The sequence below is a fragment of the Urocampus carinirostris genome, chromosome 16, assembly GCF_059441175.1.
Source record: "Urocampus carinirostris isolate Australia breed hairy pipefish chromosome 16, RoL_Ucar_1.0, whole genome shotgun sequence".
NCBI classification, from domain to species: domain Eukaryota; kingdom Metazoa; phylum Chordata; class Actinopteri; order Syngnathiformes; family Syngnathidae; genus Urocampus; species Urocampus carinirostris.
Genome location: NC_142364.1, coordinates 4,249,395 through 4,265,709, shown reverse-complemented (window position 1 = coordinate 4,265,709; position 16,315 = coordinate 4,249,395). Strand labels below are relative to the sequence as shown.

General features: G+C 42.5%; 2 protein-coding genes across 5 annotated transcripts in view; one reads left to right on the top strand and one right to left on the bottom strand.

Moving 5' to 3' along the window:
* Positions 1-16,315, bottom strand: part of LOC148350005 (5-hydroxytryptamine receptor 4-like) — a 62,000-nt gene that overhangs the window by 44,678 nt on the left and 1,007 nt on the right. For 2 of the 3 annotated variants that reach the window (XM_088320043.1, XM_088320040.1), the window contains one exon: positions 12,204-12,374. The gene's annotated coding sequence lies outside the window, so the exon portion shown is untranslated. Of the gene's footprint in view, positions 1-12,203; positions 12,375-15,100; positions 15,893-16,315 lie in introns of those variants that run through there. The other variant, XM_088320042.1, reaches the window with a different exon arrangement.
* On the top strand, positions 12,969-15,442 carry harbi2 (harbinger transposase derived 2). Of its 2 annotated transcripts, XM_088320045.1 has the most exons (5): positions 13,508-13,653; positions 13,754-13,955; positions 14,551-14,666; positions 14,746-14,857; positions 14,919-15,442. In XM_088320045.1, exons 2-5 carry the CDS (start codon positions 13,754-13,756, stop codon positions 15,287-15,289), a joined length of 801 nt encoding a protein of 266 aa, XP_088176171.1. In that variant the 5' UTR covers positions 13,508-13,653; the 3' UTR covers positions 15,290-15,442. The 2 variants fall into 2 exon arrangements, with proteins under 2 accessions (XP_088176170.1, XP_088176171.1); XM_088320044.1 differs by having other exon boundaries at positions 12,969-13,955.

Here is a 16,315-nt window from a genome sequence, read left to right as displayed (position 1 = left end):
CTTAAGCGTGTTTGGAGCTCAGTACCATGGAAAAGTAGAGACTTTGAAAGTAGAGACAAGACCAATGTTCCCTGTAATTTTCCACGGGTCTGAGCGTTCACACTAAGTCGGTGAGCAGCGCTTGAAACAACAGTGAGCAACCATAATCCCAAGTGTGGCAAGATAATTACTTATCAAACACGTCCAAAACTGGACATCACGTTACATTTTGCTAAGTTTCCGGCAATGCAAAATGATTTTTCTCTTTTGAATGAATTGACTCATGTACTATTGCAAAGGTTGTACGGCCTACAAACGTTCTTTGTTCTTACAATTCTTTCACAAGATAACCATTTCTTTTTATTTCCTGATATATTTTGTCGAATAATATAACATTTTTGGGGGCTTATTGTATGATACAGAACTGTATTTAATCACATTTTTGAGTGGAAGTACAATGTTGGCAACAAGATTCACTTGATATAATGGGAAATTATTTCAATGCAACACAAACTTTTTCTTCTTTTTTCCGTGTTTTTTTTTCTCTACTTTTCTTTAAATTACTTTAAAAGAAATCTCGTTGTGTTTATTTTTTCCGAGCTGTTACTTTTTTCCTACGTTTCTTTTCTTTTTTTCTGGCTTTTTTTCTACAATTTTTCCTTCTTTTTTTCTCTTCCTTTTGTTTCTTTTTTTCCCAGCTTTTCACTACTTTTTCATTTTGGTATTTTATTCTTTTTTTTCTATTCCCCCCTTCTTTTAAGTCATTTTGTGCATCATTTTACATAATATTTGGTCATGTACGGATTAAAGAAGCAAAAACTGTCACGGTCGCCTTGGTGACCAGTCTGCCCCGCCCCCTGGGCAACAGCTGAAAGCATTTCCACTAATGGTGGGTCTGTATTTAAGGCTGCATGGTGGGCTCTGCAGGGGCTGGTTCATTACTCATTATTCACAATCCCGGTCTGTTATGCCTTGTCCTGTTTTAGTCTGTTATGCCTTGTCCTGTTTTAGTCCGTTATGCCTTGTCCTGTTGAGTTCGTGCCGGAGGAACTCTGTATTCTGTTTTGCCCCGGAGTATTGGGCGACTTTTATTTTATTAAATAAAACTTATGGATCGTCAACGCATTTGAGTTCTCCCTTCCTGCTTCCTGCCTCCGTTCTGGTCCGGTCCCCTTCCACGCCACCACGTCTCGTGACAGAATGAACCCGCCAACAATTGAACTCAGCGAACGATCCCAGCGCGACTTGGGGAGAGCTGGAGTGCGCAGTTTGGCAGGCGCCTACTGAGTTGGCCTTCCCTGCCCGTTCGAACCACGGCCCCGCCCGTCGTGGCCCTTGCTGTGCCTCGAATGGGGTCCCAGGAAGAATTGACGCCTGCCTGCCCGACTCCCGTGCCGATTGCCTGCTATTCCCTCTCCCCTGCGTGCAAGTCCGACTCCGACTCCGCTGCCCGTCGGGCCAACTCCGACTCCGCTGCCCGTCGGGCCGACTCCGACTCCCAAGCCTGCCTGTTCGACTCCCAAGCCTGCCTGTTCGACTCCCAAGCCTGCCTGTTCGACTCCCAAGCCTGCCTGTTCGACTCCCAAGCCTGCCTGTTCGACTCCCAAGCCTGCCTGTTCGACTCCCAAGCCTGCCTGTTCGACTCCCAAGCCTGCCTGTTCGACTCCCATGCCTGCCTGTTCGACTCCCATGCCTGCCTTGAGTCTCCCTTTACTGATTTTGTTCAGTCTTTCCTGTCCTGTCTTGTCTGTTCTGAATCTGTTCCCCCCTGAGTCTGACTCTTCTGAACCTGAACCCCCTGATTCTGACTCTTCTGCATCGGCCTGACCTGAGTGCGACTCTTCTGTAGAGGCCTGTCCTGTTTACCTGTTCTGATTTTGCCTGTTCTGATTTTGCCTGTCCTGTTTACCTGTTCTGATTCTGCCCTGATTTTGCCTGTCTGTTATCCCCTGTCCAGCTTACCCGCCGGACTTCCCCCTGCCGAGCGCCGATTCCGATCCGCCCGACGCAGATGGCGCCTGCCTCTCCCCGTTCCTGCGTGTTCGGAGGAGGGAGCGGGGTTGCCCCAATCGTGAGCGTCGAACCATTCCGGGGCGTGAGGTTGTAATTTTTTCTTTTTTGGGACCTCGGGAGCTGTCCCTTAAGAGGGGGGCTCTGTCACGGTCGCCTTGGTGACCAGTCTGCCCCGCCCCCTGGGCAACAGCTGAAAGCATTTCCACTAATGGTGGGTCTGTATTTAAGGCTGCATGGTGGGCTCTGCGGGGGCGGGTTCATTAATACTCTTATACACAATCCCGGTCTGTTATGCTTGTCCTGTTTTAGTCTGTTATGCCATGTCCTGTTGAGTTCGTGCCGGAGGAACTCTGTGTTGTTCTGTTTTGCCCCGGAGTATTGGGCGACTTTTATTTTGTAAAAATAAAACTTATGGATCGTCAACGCATTTGAGTTCTCCCTTCATGCCTCCTGCCTCCGTTCTGGTCCGGTCACCTTCCACGGCACCACGTCTCGTGACAGAAACAACCCGAAGACCCGTTTAGGATCCGAAAGAGCCGGTTCCTTTTAGTGAGGCGAGCCGAAGAAGCCGGTTCTCAACAAACTCTACTAACTTTACTCAACTTCGTTTTCCTTCGACTCGACTTCAAAATACCGCATTTAGGACACAACGTCAGGGGAACCCGTGTATTTTTATCTTCATGCACTGTAACTATGACTTAATTCGCTTCTTAATTAGTAATTTTGAGCCCTCATTTTTGTGCGCTGGCTAGATTTTCTTGTGCAGTGAGAATGTGCGAGCAGTGCGCAATTGCGCACGCGCGCAGCTTAGAGGGAACACTGATCCTAACCCGATACAAAGACCCGTTTAATACATAAACAAAACAAGATTTATGTTTTGTTTTGACTCACATCGGTTTCTCTGGGGTCGGGGGAATCCCCTGCCGGTACCGGAGCTTTAACGACCAATCCTCATTGGACAGTTGGCCCAGATTGGACAGGACAGATATTACATTCCACGGCGAGCAATATATTCATTACGGGGCACAGTTGGTCTGGGAAAAAATAGATTTTACATGTAGGGGTTGTGGGGGTCGTGTGTTTACGGAGCCCCCCGTAATCTCCGTTTGATGCGCAAACAGGACAGTTAATGCCCGTGTAACAAGCAGCTGAATAAGCATGCCGCGTTTGGAGACTCTTTAGCCGCTCTAAAGACCATTTTTGGCAGCTGGTACCTAGAACCATATTAGTGATTTTTAACCCCCCGCGGGCCCACTCCTCCTCCCCGTTGAGCATTGCGATTTCCGGAAGGACGGGATTTTCTGAAGCGCTATTGAGTGATTGAATGTTCCAGAGGCTATAAATCTCTAAGCTAATCTCGGCATCTGCTTAAATTAAATTCGGTCAAAATGCGATCCGTTAATTGCAGTTTTTGTTCCTCTCGTTCTGATAATTGCCGCTGATTTTAGAGGTCGGCGATTAGCCAGCGACACAGGTGCCTGTGCTTGACTGCCCATCTGGCATATAAGGCTAATGATTTGGGGCGCTGATTCTGATTACCGTAAATTCCGGACTATAAGCCGCTACTTTTTTCCCTAACTTTCAATCCTGCGGCTTATTCAGTGATGCGGACAATTTATGTGATTTTTCTAACGGCCGCTAGCGCCGCTCGAGTGTTGCTACCATTAACCGCCCTGTCAAAGCTATATTATTATTATTAAAGCTTTGAAAACTCTCTCGGTGTATCGTCTTTCTTTGTAAATATGTGTAACCCATGTGTAATATGTATTTGCAACTGTATATTTTTGTCATGTATTTATTTGTATTTATTTTAGACACTTATTCTGATATGTTTTGCACGGGTGAACGAAAAATGAGGGGCGGAACAAACGCGGGGTGCCCAATTTAAGTGGGGACCGCTAAAGGTGAGGGACAGACAAGGAAAGAAGAGGAGGTAAAAAGTTGGTTAAAGAAAAATGAGTTGCGTGAGTAAATGTGTTCATCTGATATATTTTTCCCACCCTTACCTTTGGAAATATACACTTTTCTCCTTGGATTACTTTTAACGGGACCCGGACTCTGCAGGTCTGCATCAAACCTTAAGTACCGGTATCATTTTCCGTTCATTTTGCCGGCTGTGATTTTTGGACTGTGGACTTTAATGAAGGACATTTAGTTTCAATCGCGGGACTTGAAGTCGGGTTTGGGTTAATTTTGTGTTTGTGTTACATGTTTAAATAATACCCTAAAATACCTAATACCCCCAATAAGCAGGTTAGCGCCTTACATGGCTGCAAGGCCGCTATTGGGAAATGTGGAGCAGATTGTAAAGCGCTTTGGGAAGTCATTGACTTGAAAAGCGCTATATAAATGCAGATCATTTCATTTTTCATTTCATTTAAATGTGGGCGCGTGCGGCTTATATACAGGTGCGGCTTGTGTATGTACGAAATCGGTTTTCCTCTTAAAATGTGGTGGGTGCGGCTTATAATCAGGTGCGCTTTATAGTCCGGAATTTACGGTCATTTGGAAATAAAAGCCACATTCAAAATGCTATGAAACAGAAAATCAATTTAGTCATAAATGGACAGTTCCAATACTTGGATCTTTGGATTTGAAAATAGGTTTTTTTTGAGTCACTCATTTTTATGAGTGATTTCTATCTATCTATTTATCTAAGTTGGTCATATCTCATCTCATCTCATTAGCCGTACCGCTTATCCTCATTAGGGTCGCGGGGGGGGGGGGGGCGGGGGGAGGGGGCCTGGAGCCCATCCCAGCCATCTCCGGGCAGTGGGCAGGGGACACCCTGAACTGGTTGCCAGCCAATCGCAGGGCACACAGGGACAGACAACTCATTCGCTCATTCACACCTAGGGACAATTTGGACCGGCCAATCCACCTGAAATGCATGTTTTTGGAATGTGGGAGGAAACCGGAGTGCCCGGAGGAAACCCACGCAAGCACGGGGAGAACATACAAACTCCGCACAGGAAGTTTTAGTCCATGGAAAGCCGAAGCAACTTAATGCAGAAGTTCGATGAGAAACCATTTAAACTGATAAATAAAAACGCCGACTTTGATTGGGTGAGCAGTACAGGTGGGCGGATCCCTGCACACAGTGCAAGCCACTTCCTTCTCTCTCTGTCGCTCAGTGCAGTCTACACCAAAGTGAATATGACAATATGCTTATCGTTTGCAGTCATTTGGGACATTTTTACGAAAGAACTTTGCATGCACATTGTTTTGAAACAGTTAAGTTCAAATTTCATGGAAAGAAATTGCCTCAACACTCTTAACTGAATGTGGAAGACAAATTGTCAATAGCATATTTACATTGGTTTGGGACACAGGATTTGGCATGATTATCATTTCATACCTTTGATGAAATCATCAAATGACACACAGTGAAATAAAATGTGCTGAAGAATTAGCTTTTGTCTAGAGAGAGAGTGTTTTCTTCATTTTTGTCTGAAAATATAGGATGTGGCTCTCTCAATTTCTTTTTAAAACATTTTTTGCTTTTATGGCTCTTTGGGTCAAAAAGGTTTCTGACCCCTGCTCCAGATGGAACGGGACACAAGAAAGCGGCCATGTCACTCGGGTCAGGGTGACAACATTCTTTCGTTCAACAGCAGGGCCCGACAGCTTTCACTGGTTTACCCCTGCCGCATCATACAGGTGCCCTGCCCATCCCTTAGAACACGTCCAAACATCCCACTATCCTTTTACAACACCTCTCCACTCATTCCTATCACCAACAAGAGCTCTAGCTTCTACTAGACTTAGACCTCTTTCCTTCAGTGCACTCATAACACCATCCATCCACGTTAATCGCGGCCTTCCTCTTGGTCGCCTTCCATTTACTTCTGCAGCAGTGATTACACTTAACCAGTTTTTGAACAACAAAAACCAATCCAGAATGTTCGGATGCTTTAACCTATGCCATGACCAAAATTGGCTTATTTTTGTTAAATAGGACAGAATTAAACGTTGTTTACAACAAGGTGATACTATGTGTTTATCCTGGAGAGCCACGTAACACTTTCAATACAAGAAAATAACAATATTAGGAGATGTTTAGAGTGCATGAACTGCCATTGACAGAAAAAGACGTTACAGATACATTTAGTGTATTAAGAGAGTACTCAGTTGGTTTGGACACCTGGAGAGGATGGATGAGGAGCAAATGTTAAAGAGGATCTACAGAGCAGAAGTCAATGCAGGGATCAGAATGGAGATTTTCATTTTCAACTGAAATAGCCAGGGTCCAGGGGCCGCAGGCCCTGGCCAGGTCCAGGGCGTAGCCCGGTGGGGGGGTCAGGGGGGCGAAGCCCTCCTTGAAGCCAACAGCATTTATCTTATTTGCTATGTGAAAATTGCACTAGAATGAATTAAATCCAACAAAACAGAAACCATGTATTTTTTTCAGTTTTAAGATGTTTAAAACAATTGGGGGATTACAATGTTACAACCATCACCGTTGTTGTTGTGTTTTGATGATGAAGATGGACCTTGTATTTAGCTACTAATCAACAATATATATGAAAATATATACATTAATAACCATTCATCATTAATTTGAAAATAGAATGCACAAACTGAACATGCTTAAAGAAAATACATGTCATAAATTTTGTTTATCCTGTTCTAAATATTACCTACACAAAAGATAAAATCATTTCATAAATAAATAGATTTATAAATACCTCAGATTGGGATTTTCTGTCACACAGGGGAACCAGTGGTTGACTGCTGCTAGTATTTGAAGTGGAAGGATTTGGAACGGCCAATAATGTTGAACCGGTGGTGTTACTGTTAGTTTCACTGCCGATTTTAAATGCGGATCCGAGTGCATCATTTGATCGCCGGCAAGCTATTTTTGCTTTGTGCTTGTTCATTTTAGCATGATCGATCAGTGCCACACAACCTCGCCTACCATAATTGATCAGATCGACACAGTATAGACACTTTGCGATGAACTGGCTCAAAGTTTCTGTAACTTCCTCGATCTTTGCGCCGATTTTAACGTTTACTGTGACAGTCTTCTCCAGCCATGACCACTTAAATTTATTCTTGATTCCTTTATCAATCTCGGAGACAAAAGCCTCGTCTTCTTTTCTTAGTATTTTCATATTTACTTTTTCAAACACTCATTTCACCGTTTGAAAAGACCGGAAGGAGCGCCATGTTTGAGAAAGCCAATGCTCTGAACAAAAGCTCCGCTGATTGGTTATCAGCGAACCTATCGACCAATGGTAGGAGTCGATCTATTTGCTATAGATCTAATGCGCTGCGCTTCTTTTTGCCGATTTTTCTCGCGATCTCTAACTGCTAACTTGGGGTGATGAAACAGTCACGTATCATACCTCACCCCCCCAAAATATTTTCTCATCGAATTTAGACGATTTACGGGAATGACCTTTGGGGTTCAAAAACAGCGGAAATCCGCGGATCCGCGGAAAATTCTGATCCCTGTCAATGGAAGGCGACCAAGAGGAAGGCCGCCATTGACATGGATGGATGGTGTTATGTGTGCACTGCAGGAAAGAGGTCTTAATATAATGGAAGCTCTTGTTGGTGATAGGAATGAGTGGAAAGGTGTTGTGATAGTGGGATGTTTGGACGCATTCTCAGGGATGGCCAGGGCACCTGTATGATGCGGCAGGGGTAAACCAGCGAAAGCTGTCGGGCCCTGCTGTTGAACAAAAGTGTGTGTTGTGTCACTCCGACCCGAGTAACATGGCCGCTTTCTTGTGTCCCGTTTTATCTGGAGGGACGAAAGCATGACCCACTTCGGTGCCGAGGTGCCCAACTTGTTTGGGTGTTTGGGCTTTTGGGTTGGCCATGGTCCAAAAATGTGTGTGTTTTTTGCTATTTTTTCCCTTTTTTTATTTCCTTTGTTACTGTATACGTTTGTCTTGCTGTCGGTCACCCCTCTTGAGGGATATGACCAAGGTAGATAGATAGGATACATAGAAATCCCTCTCAATATTTAAGTCACGCTGAACAATTCATTTTACAACTCAGGGTGTGTTATGCCAATGAACGTTCAACCGTTCCATATAAGACTCAGTAAACAGGGTCAGACAGTTTCGTCTTGAGTGACGAAAAGCATAAGGAAAACGTGTTACCGAGAAGTCAAATAAGAAGCAGACCAAGGAAAGGAAAACAAGAGTGATTTATTGAATTAAAACAACGACGGTATTCATAAATTCTAATTATAACCTCAGGCCAAACACTATTTTAGATAAGGCAGAAATGTGAGCCACGTAAAAACAAGGAACGACTGAGACTTTGAGATATTTGAAGTTTGAGGCAGAAAAAAAAAACACAAAGACCTTTTGGAGGCCTACAAATATAGCCGAGACACAGGTTTGGAACTTTGAAGGATGAGGAAGAACAAGACTTAGGAATTGAGACCTTAGACTAGACCACAGGCGTCAAGGAGGCGGCCCGCGGGCCATATCAGGCCCGCTAAGGGATTAAATCCGGCTTGCGAGACAACAGTCAGAGAAGCGCAAGAGAAAAACGAGCTGCAGGTTGAAATATGTCAACTTGATGTTGCCAAAGCCAGGTGCCTCAAACAAAGACACTGTACTTGTATTTCTCTCTCTCTCTCTCTTTCCACCCCTTTTCTCCGACTCTGTCTCTTTCACTCTCTGTGTTTCTCTTTTTCTCTTCCTTTGTTGCTCTTTGTCTCTTTCTCTCTCTCTGTGTCTTTTAACCTCTTTTGCTCTAACTTCCTTTTTTCCTTTTCTCTCTTTTCTCTTTCTCTCTTCATACCCTTCACGCTTTCTTTTCTCTTTTCTCTCCTTCTGTCTTTCTATTTCTCTTTGGATTGCTTTCTTCCTCTCCCTTTATTTCCCACTCTCTCACAACTTTTTATCTTTTGTTTCTCACGCTCTCTGCCTCCCTCTCTTTTTCTTTCTTTATCCCGCCCTCTCTTCTTTGCCCTCCCTCTTTCTCTTATTTCTTTATCTCTCTTTTTCTTTCCCTTTAATCTATTTGTCCGGCCCCCGACAGAATGTTTGCTCTATCGTGTGGCCCCAGAGTTAAAATGAGTATGACACCCCTGGACTAGACCAAGAGTTTTGGAAGTTGACATCAGGGCGAGACTAGGACGTTGAAGGACGAAACATAACACAGAAGTCGAGATAAAGAAAATATATTTTGAAGGTTGTGTCTCAACCTCTAAGTCTCTACGGTTTGACCAAGTTCGAGAAAGACTACAGACGCTCTTCGAGGTCAAGACAGAGACTTTTGGAGAATGAGATTTAGACGAGACAGAGAAGTTCAGAGGTCAAGAACCAAGCAAAGATAAGAAGATAAGGAGTTGGGACTTTAAAGGATGAGACACAAGCAAACTTGCAGATTGAGACCTGCACAAGATCAAGAGTTTTGATAGTTGAGACCAGGGCAAAACCAGGACATTTAAGGTCAAGACATAACTTTTAGACTTTTAGAGGTCGAGAACAATATGAGAATGAAACCTTTGGAGGTTAACTCTAAGATAAGACATAGATCTTTCAAATTTGAGACAAGGAAGGATAAGAGCAGACTTGGAACGTGAGATCTGAACATGGCTAAGATTTTCGGAAGTCAAGATCAAACCAAGTCCCAGACTTTCAAGGTTCAGATATGGCCAAGACTTGTAGGCAGTGTTCCCTCTAAGCTGCGCGAGTGCGCAATTGCGCACTGCTCGCACATTCTCAGCGCACAAGAAAATCTAGCCGGCGCACAAAAATGAGGGCTCAAAATTACTAATTAAGAAGCGACTTAAGTCAAAGTTACAGTGCATGAAGGTAAAAATACACGGGTTCCTCTGACGTTGTGTCCTAAATGCGGTATTTTGAAGTCAATGTCGAAGTAGAACGAAGTTGAGTAAAGTTAGTAGAGTCGGTCGAGAACCGGCTTCTTCGGCTCGGCTCACTAAAAGGAATCCGCTCTTTCGGGTCCTAAACGGCTCTTCGGGTTGTTTTTGCTTCTTTCATCCCAACATGACCAAATATGATGTAAAATTATGCACAAAAAGACTTAAAGGAAGGGGGGAATAGAACAAAAAAGGAAAAATACCAAAATGAAAAAGTAGTGAAAATATTGAAAAAAAGAAACAAAAGGAAGAGAAAAAAGGAAGGAAAAATTTAGAAAAAAGCCAGAAAAAAAGAAAAGAAAGAAATGTAGGAAAAAAATAGAGAACAAAAAGAAAAAAGTAACAGCTCGGAAAAAATTATGAGATTTTTTTTAAAGGGATTTAAAAAAAACACGGAAAAAGAAGAAAAAGTTTGTGTTGCATTCAAATAATTTCCAATTATATCAAGTGAATCTTGTTGCCAACATTGTACTTCCACTAAAAAACGTGATTAAGTACAGTTCTACCGAATAAATAATCCCCCCAAAATGTTAATATTATGCGACAAAATATATCAGAAAATAAAAAGAAATGGATATCTTGTGAAAGAATTGTAAGAACAAACGACATTTGTATGCCGTACAACTTTTGCATTGCCGGAAACTCAGCAAAATGTAACTTGATATCAAGTTTTGGACATGTTTGATAATGATTTAGTTGCCACACTTGGGATTGCCGTTGCTCAATGTTGTTTCAAGCGTTGCTCACCGACTTTGTGTGAACGCTCAGACCCGTAAGGAAAATTACAGGGAACATTGCTTGTAGTTGTCAAATCTTAGTCCACTTTGAAAAGGGAAAAACAGACACGAGACATTTAGGGGTTGAAGACATACGCAAATCTAAAACTTCTTTCGGAAAAGACAAAGTCAAAGACCGAGACGACCTAACTTTGGGGAGTTGAGATCGTAACCAGACTTTTGAAGGACAAAATGTTTGGAGGTCAAGAAAAAGTAACTTCATGTCATTTTTGAAACGAATGCTAAAGATTCTCTTCTCCAATAGAAACAACCGTTTCTCTCCACGGGTGTCGATCATTGCAGTAGCTTAAATTAACCTTGTTTTGCCAATCAGGCACAAAAAAAAAAACTTGCCTGAGGTGTTGAATGCAATTATGCTATAAGTTTGCACAAACACGATGACACGCCTACAAAGTCAACCCACAAGAAGAAAAAATAAACATTATCAACAAGTACAAACTGTCCTTGTTTTCTGGTTTCTTTGCTAATTTGCTTGATTTGGTTGTAACTTTCCAGGAAAATCGTGAAAAACATGTTCCCTGCATGATAATTTGGAACATGGTGTATATTTGTAGAACACACTGGGACACGCCAATGCAAAGTAGCTTAATGGGACCCTCCAAAAGTATCTGTCTCAAGTATTTTCTCAGCTTCAAATTTGATGTCCCAGTCTCAACTTTCATCTTCAGTCTTAAAGGTCCTAGTTTGTCCTGGTCTTCTCTCAACCTTTAAAGTCCCTACCTTGTCTTGGTCCTGTTCTCCAAAGCCTCTGTTCTACCTCTGCCTGAAACCTGGAAAGTCTCAGTTAACGTCTTAACCCTGGAAAACCTAAAGACCCTCTTCTTTATTGGGATATTATGTCTCACTTTCCAAATATTGCTCTCGTCTCTACCTTCATTGTCTCCAGGGTTGGGTAGGGTTACTTTAACTTGATTACTTTCAATGACTTTTGGATGACTCCAATACCAAATATGCTAATAAAAGACATAATAAACTGAATATGAATAAAATGAGGTCTCACAACACGTGGTAAGCTTTCTCTCCTGGCTTTGATCTCTTTGATCTCCGGCCAAACTGAAAATCAATCCAACATCATTTTTGCCGTTCCATGTATTCCGTTACTCCCCAAGCCTGCGCAAAATTGAGTCATTTTATTCATATTTAGTTTCTTTTGTCTTTCATTAGAGTATTTGGTATTGGAGTCATCCAAAAGTAATCAAGTTAAAGTAACCCTACCTAACCCTGATCGTCTCTACCTTGTGGTCTTGCGCCAATAAGGTTTTTTAACATATGTTTCATACAGAATCTTTTGTACCTGCAAACAAAACTTCTGAAATACAATTTCACAAATTGTATTAAAAACAAACAAGAAATGCAGCGTTCATTCATCCAACATGTACCGATAGAATTCTATAACTCACTCGAATCAGGTCAGCTTAATTAAAAGCACGCCACTACCCGAATGACATATATAGATTAAACATCTTGCCTCTTTCACTAGGAATACCTACTAACATCATGCATGTATTAAAAAAAAAAATACAATCCCCTTTTTTCTTAAGATTTTCAGGTGGGACACTCACCTGTGTCGGGCACCTGGCCTTCCCTCCTGCGATCCAATCGTGCTGGGATGCTCTCATACTCCAGCTTGATCCTCCAGAACCGATTGCCGAAATGAAGGGTCGGATGTTGGCGGAGATGGGCAGAAAAAAGGGAAATAATAAAGAGAGACAGACCAGAAAGAGAGATAGAGGCTGTGGAAAGAGGTGGGGAGAATGATTTAAAGTGATCTGCTCGATGCTGCCATTTAGTGGTCATTTATAGATACGTGCAGGAGAAAAAACACATAAATCCTCCCTCAGTTATGTTCTCGGGTATCCCATAAAAAAATTCTAAATACATACAATATAACAAGTCTAAACGAGAGCCATTTTGTAACATGAGCAACTATTCTTACGACGATCGGTTCTTACGTGAGGCCATACATTTTTTTTTTGAACACTTTGACACTAGTAACACCAAATAAACAATTTGAGACTTGAACAATTTTTCTCGACAATCTTAACAGCAATTAAGCATAAACACAATTTCGTTATATGACGTTTTAACATTTTTTTAACCGCAATTGAACACACAATTTCATTATATCATATCCCAACAATATGAGTTTTTATCGACACATTTAACAGCAATTAAATACTTCACGCTTTAATATATTTTTACGTTTTTTTTCGCCAGATAATTTTCAAAAGTATTTTCAAATACTCACCACAAGGATTCCCTAAATTTTAATAAACTGTAATAAATAGTAAACGTCACTTCATACGAAAGTGTGGCATGACGTCACACATATGCGACATTCTGCTTTTGTTTACATTCGGACATCACGCCATTTTCTTAATTTTCGCATTTAAAAAAAAACCTCAAAAACTACCATAAAGCAGTCCTTGATTTTAATATATTGCAGTAATTACTAAACGTCGATTCTTTAAATAGATCAGTAGTACCTCGACGTCATTCGTGCGACATTCTGCTTTTACAATTGGCGATTGTTTTCGTTCGGGTGTTGCATGAAACCCAAATACGAGATTAGGACTGGATATGTTTATTATCTACAGCTAGCATGCTCCACACATAACAAAGATTATCCTCAAAGATGTATTTGGTAAATGTATAGCATTTACACAGTATTTTTCGATATTTTGCGTTGATCGCCCCGCGTTAACGCTTTACGCATAGGCTGTTTCCATATAATGACTCTAATTTCAACAGTCATTCTTTAGTCATTCATGTGGTATAGTTATTGCTATCAGGCCATGCGTTTTATTGCAATGCCGATAATGAATGCTTGTTAAGTTGTCTATTGTAAATAGGTATATTTAAGTCTCATTCCGTCCCCATAATGGCCTGCCCTTTTTTGGAGGATGTTGTGGACGACGAAGCCCAAATCATCAAAAGAGCATTTAGACATGAGAGAGTGTTCCGGGACAGAGCGGACCCATTGGCCTTTAGCGACGACCATCTCATTGAGAGGTATAGATTCTCGGCTGGTGGCCTGAGATATTTATGTAGGGTGTTGGGGCCCAAAATCCAGCACCAGACAAAACGAAGCCAGGCCCTCACTGTTCCACAGATGGTCTGTGTTGCTCTGAGGTTCTTTGCAAGTGGGAACTTCCTTTATTCCGTCGGGGATGTTGAGAAGCTAAATCAGGGCACCATATGCCGCACGATACGACGCGTTTGCCTGGCGTTGAAGTCTCTTGTGCACGTGTTTATCACCTTCCCTGGCCACAGAAAACCAGTCTACATTGTGGAGGAGTTCTACAAGATTGCAGGTAACTCATTTCTACCTGCAAATATTAGTTTCCAATTGTAATTGTAAGGTTTTAACATTTCCCAAACTGCAATCTGACTTTAAGACACCTCACGTGTCTTGTACAAACCCTTACAGCTGAGAAATTATTGAGCAGAGTTATAGTCCACATATTAATTCATTTAGCCGAATCAGATAGTTGAACCAATCAGGTCTCTGTCTGTGCCAATTACAATCGTGTGCAGAAGACGACTGGGGATTTCGGGTTGCCCCTTTTATGCCACATGGGCTGAACTGACCACACCCCATGATCAAGCCTCTGGCTGATTAGTCCGCGCCGTGTTGATGCAATTTTCCTAATCGTCCTTTGAAGCATTGGGAAAAGGGTGATAGGTCATCGCCCCTGCCCCCAGGCGAGGTGATTCAATCATTGTTATCTGCACAGACTGAAAACAAAGAAACCCTTCCAAGGCAAAGTGCAGTTCACAACAAACCTTCTCTCATAGTTTGCCCTCAAACACTGAAGTCAGATTTTAGAACAAGTATATTTGACTTTACGTAAGATAAAATAGTATAGAAGTTCATACTTTAAACAGTAATCACCATTTTCTTCACAGGTTTCCCTAATGTTATCGGTGCGGTTGATTGCATGCATGTTCGAATCAAACGTCCACCGGGGGAACACGAGGGAGACTTTGTCAACAGCAAGTCCTTCCACAGCATCAATGTTCAGGTAGGAGTGGTTTGAGATTCCTGTGGCTTGGATGATTCCTGTGAAGTAAGGGACTTTAAAGTACATACAATCGTGCCAGGTTATCTGTGATGCTAACTGCCTCATCAGCAACGTAGAGGCAAAATGGCCTGGCTCAGTCCATGATGACAAAGTCCTCCGAGAAAGTCAAATTTATAAGAAACTCTCACAAGGTAAGTCATGCGAGTTGCGAGCACTTTGGAGTTTGAGGTTAACTATATTATTCTTTATCAGGTGAATTATCCGGAGTGCTGCTGGGAGACCAATGTTATGCCTGTGAGGCCTTCCTCTTGACCCCCCTTGCAGACCCCCAAACCCCATCACAAAAGGCCTACAATTGTGGGCACGCCAAGACGAGAGCTTGCATCGAGAGGACCTTGGGCCTTCTTAAATCCCGGTTTCAGTGCCTGCATTACCTGAGGGTTTCCCCGGAGAGGGCCTGTGATCTGGTTGTGGCATGTGCGGTGCTGCATAACATCGCGGGCCTGAGAAAGGAGAGGCCCCCCCGGTTGACCACTGATGCCGAATGGGAAGACGTTGCCATTTTTCCAGACAACAAAAATGGAAGTCTTGTCAGAGAAGAATACATAAAGGATTTTTTTTAGTTAGCGTTGGTTTTGTTACCCATTAAAGTATTACGTTACGTTTCTGTGATTTGTGTCTGGCATTGGTTGTCCGTGGTCATCACTCAACATCCATGAGAGAGGTAGACAAATGTTAGGTTTTCACCTGGAATAAATGGAAATGGTTTGCAATTATATAGCGCTTTTCAAGTCACTGACCTCCCAAAGTGCTTTACAATGTGCTTCACACTTACCCGTTCACACACACTCAGACTCACACACCGATAGCAGCGTCAACCATGCAAGGCAACTACCGGTACTTGCTTATCGGGGGCATCAGGGATTCAGTATCTTGCCCAAGGACATTTTGACATATAACACGGAGGATCCAGGAATCGAACCTGCGACCTATTGATCCCAAGATGAGAGCTTTGCCTCTTGAGGTAAAAGGAAGCGCAAGAGAAAAACGAGCTGCAGGTTGAAAAATGTCCACTAGATGTTGCCAAAGCCAGGTGCCTCTCACAAACGCTGTACTTATATCTCTGTCACTCCGTCTCTCTTTTGCTCTTTCTTTGTCTCATTCTCTGTCTTTACCTTCTTTTGCTCGCTCTTTTTTCCTTTTCTCTCTCTCTCTCTTGCTTTCCCCTTCTCCCCTACCCTCTTTCTGTCCTTCCCTTTTCTCCCCTTCTCTTTCCATTTTCAGTGTAAAATATTAGTCAAGATAAATTGCCTCCTGTGAAATCTTTGCATTTGTCCAATATTAAAAACTGAATGAACGTGTCAAGAATAAAGAGGGCAGGAGGAAAAAAATTCACTGCATACAAATTTTGGTCACAGCAGAGCTGCCGAACATTGAGAAAATTTCAGATTTTTCTTTAAGTAAAAAGTGGTATGTAAATAATGTTAATAAATCGCGCTTACTCCAAAAGTCCAGCAGAAGGCGCTAATGGGCCATAATTAAGGACATTTTCAAAATCCACACTACCAGTACGAAAATTAGCACCCCCCCCCCGCCCCTACCCCCCGATTTTTCGTAGTTTTCATAATGTGTTCTTCCTCCTACCTACC

Excerpts from the sequence above, each read along its gene's own strand:
- harbi2 (XM_088320044.1), top strand. The coding sequence starts at position 13,523 with ATGGCCTGCCCTTTTTTGGAGGATGTTGTGGACGACGAAGCCCAAATC. Across the intron at positions 13,956-14,550 it reads GGAGTTCTACAAGATTGCAG|GTTTCCCTAATGTTATCGGT; the intron begins GTAACTCATTTC and ends TTTTCTTCACAG. Across the intron at positions 14,858-14,918 it reads TTATAAGAAACTCTCACAAG|GTGAATTATCCGGAGTGCTG; the intron begins GTAAGTCATGCG and ends ATTCTTTATCAG.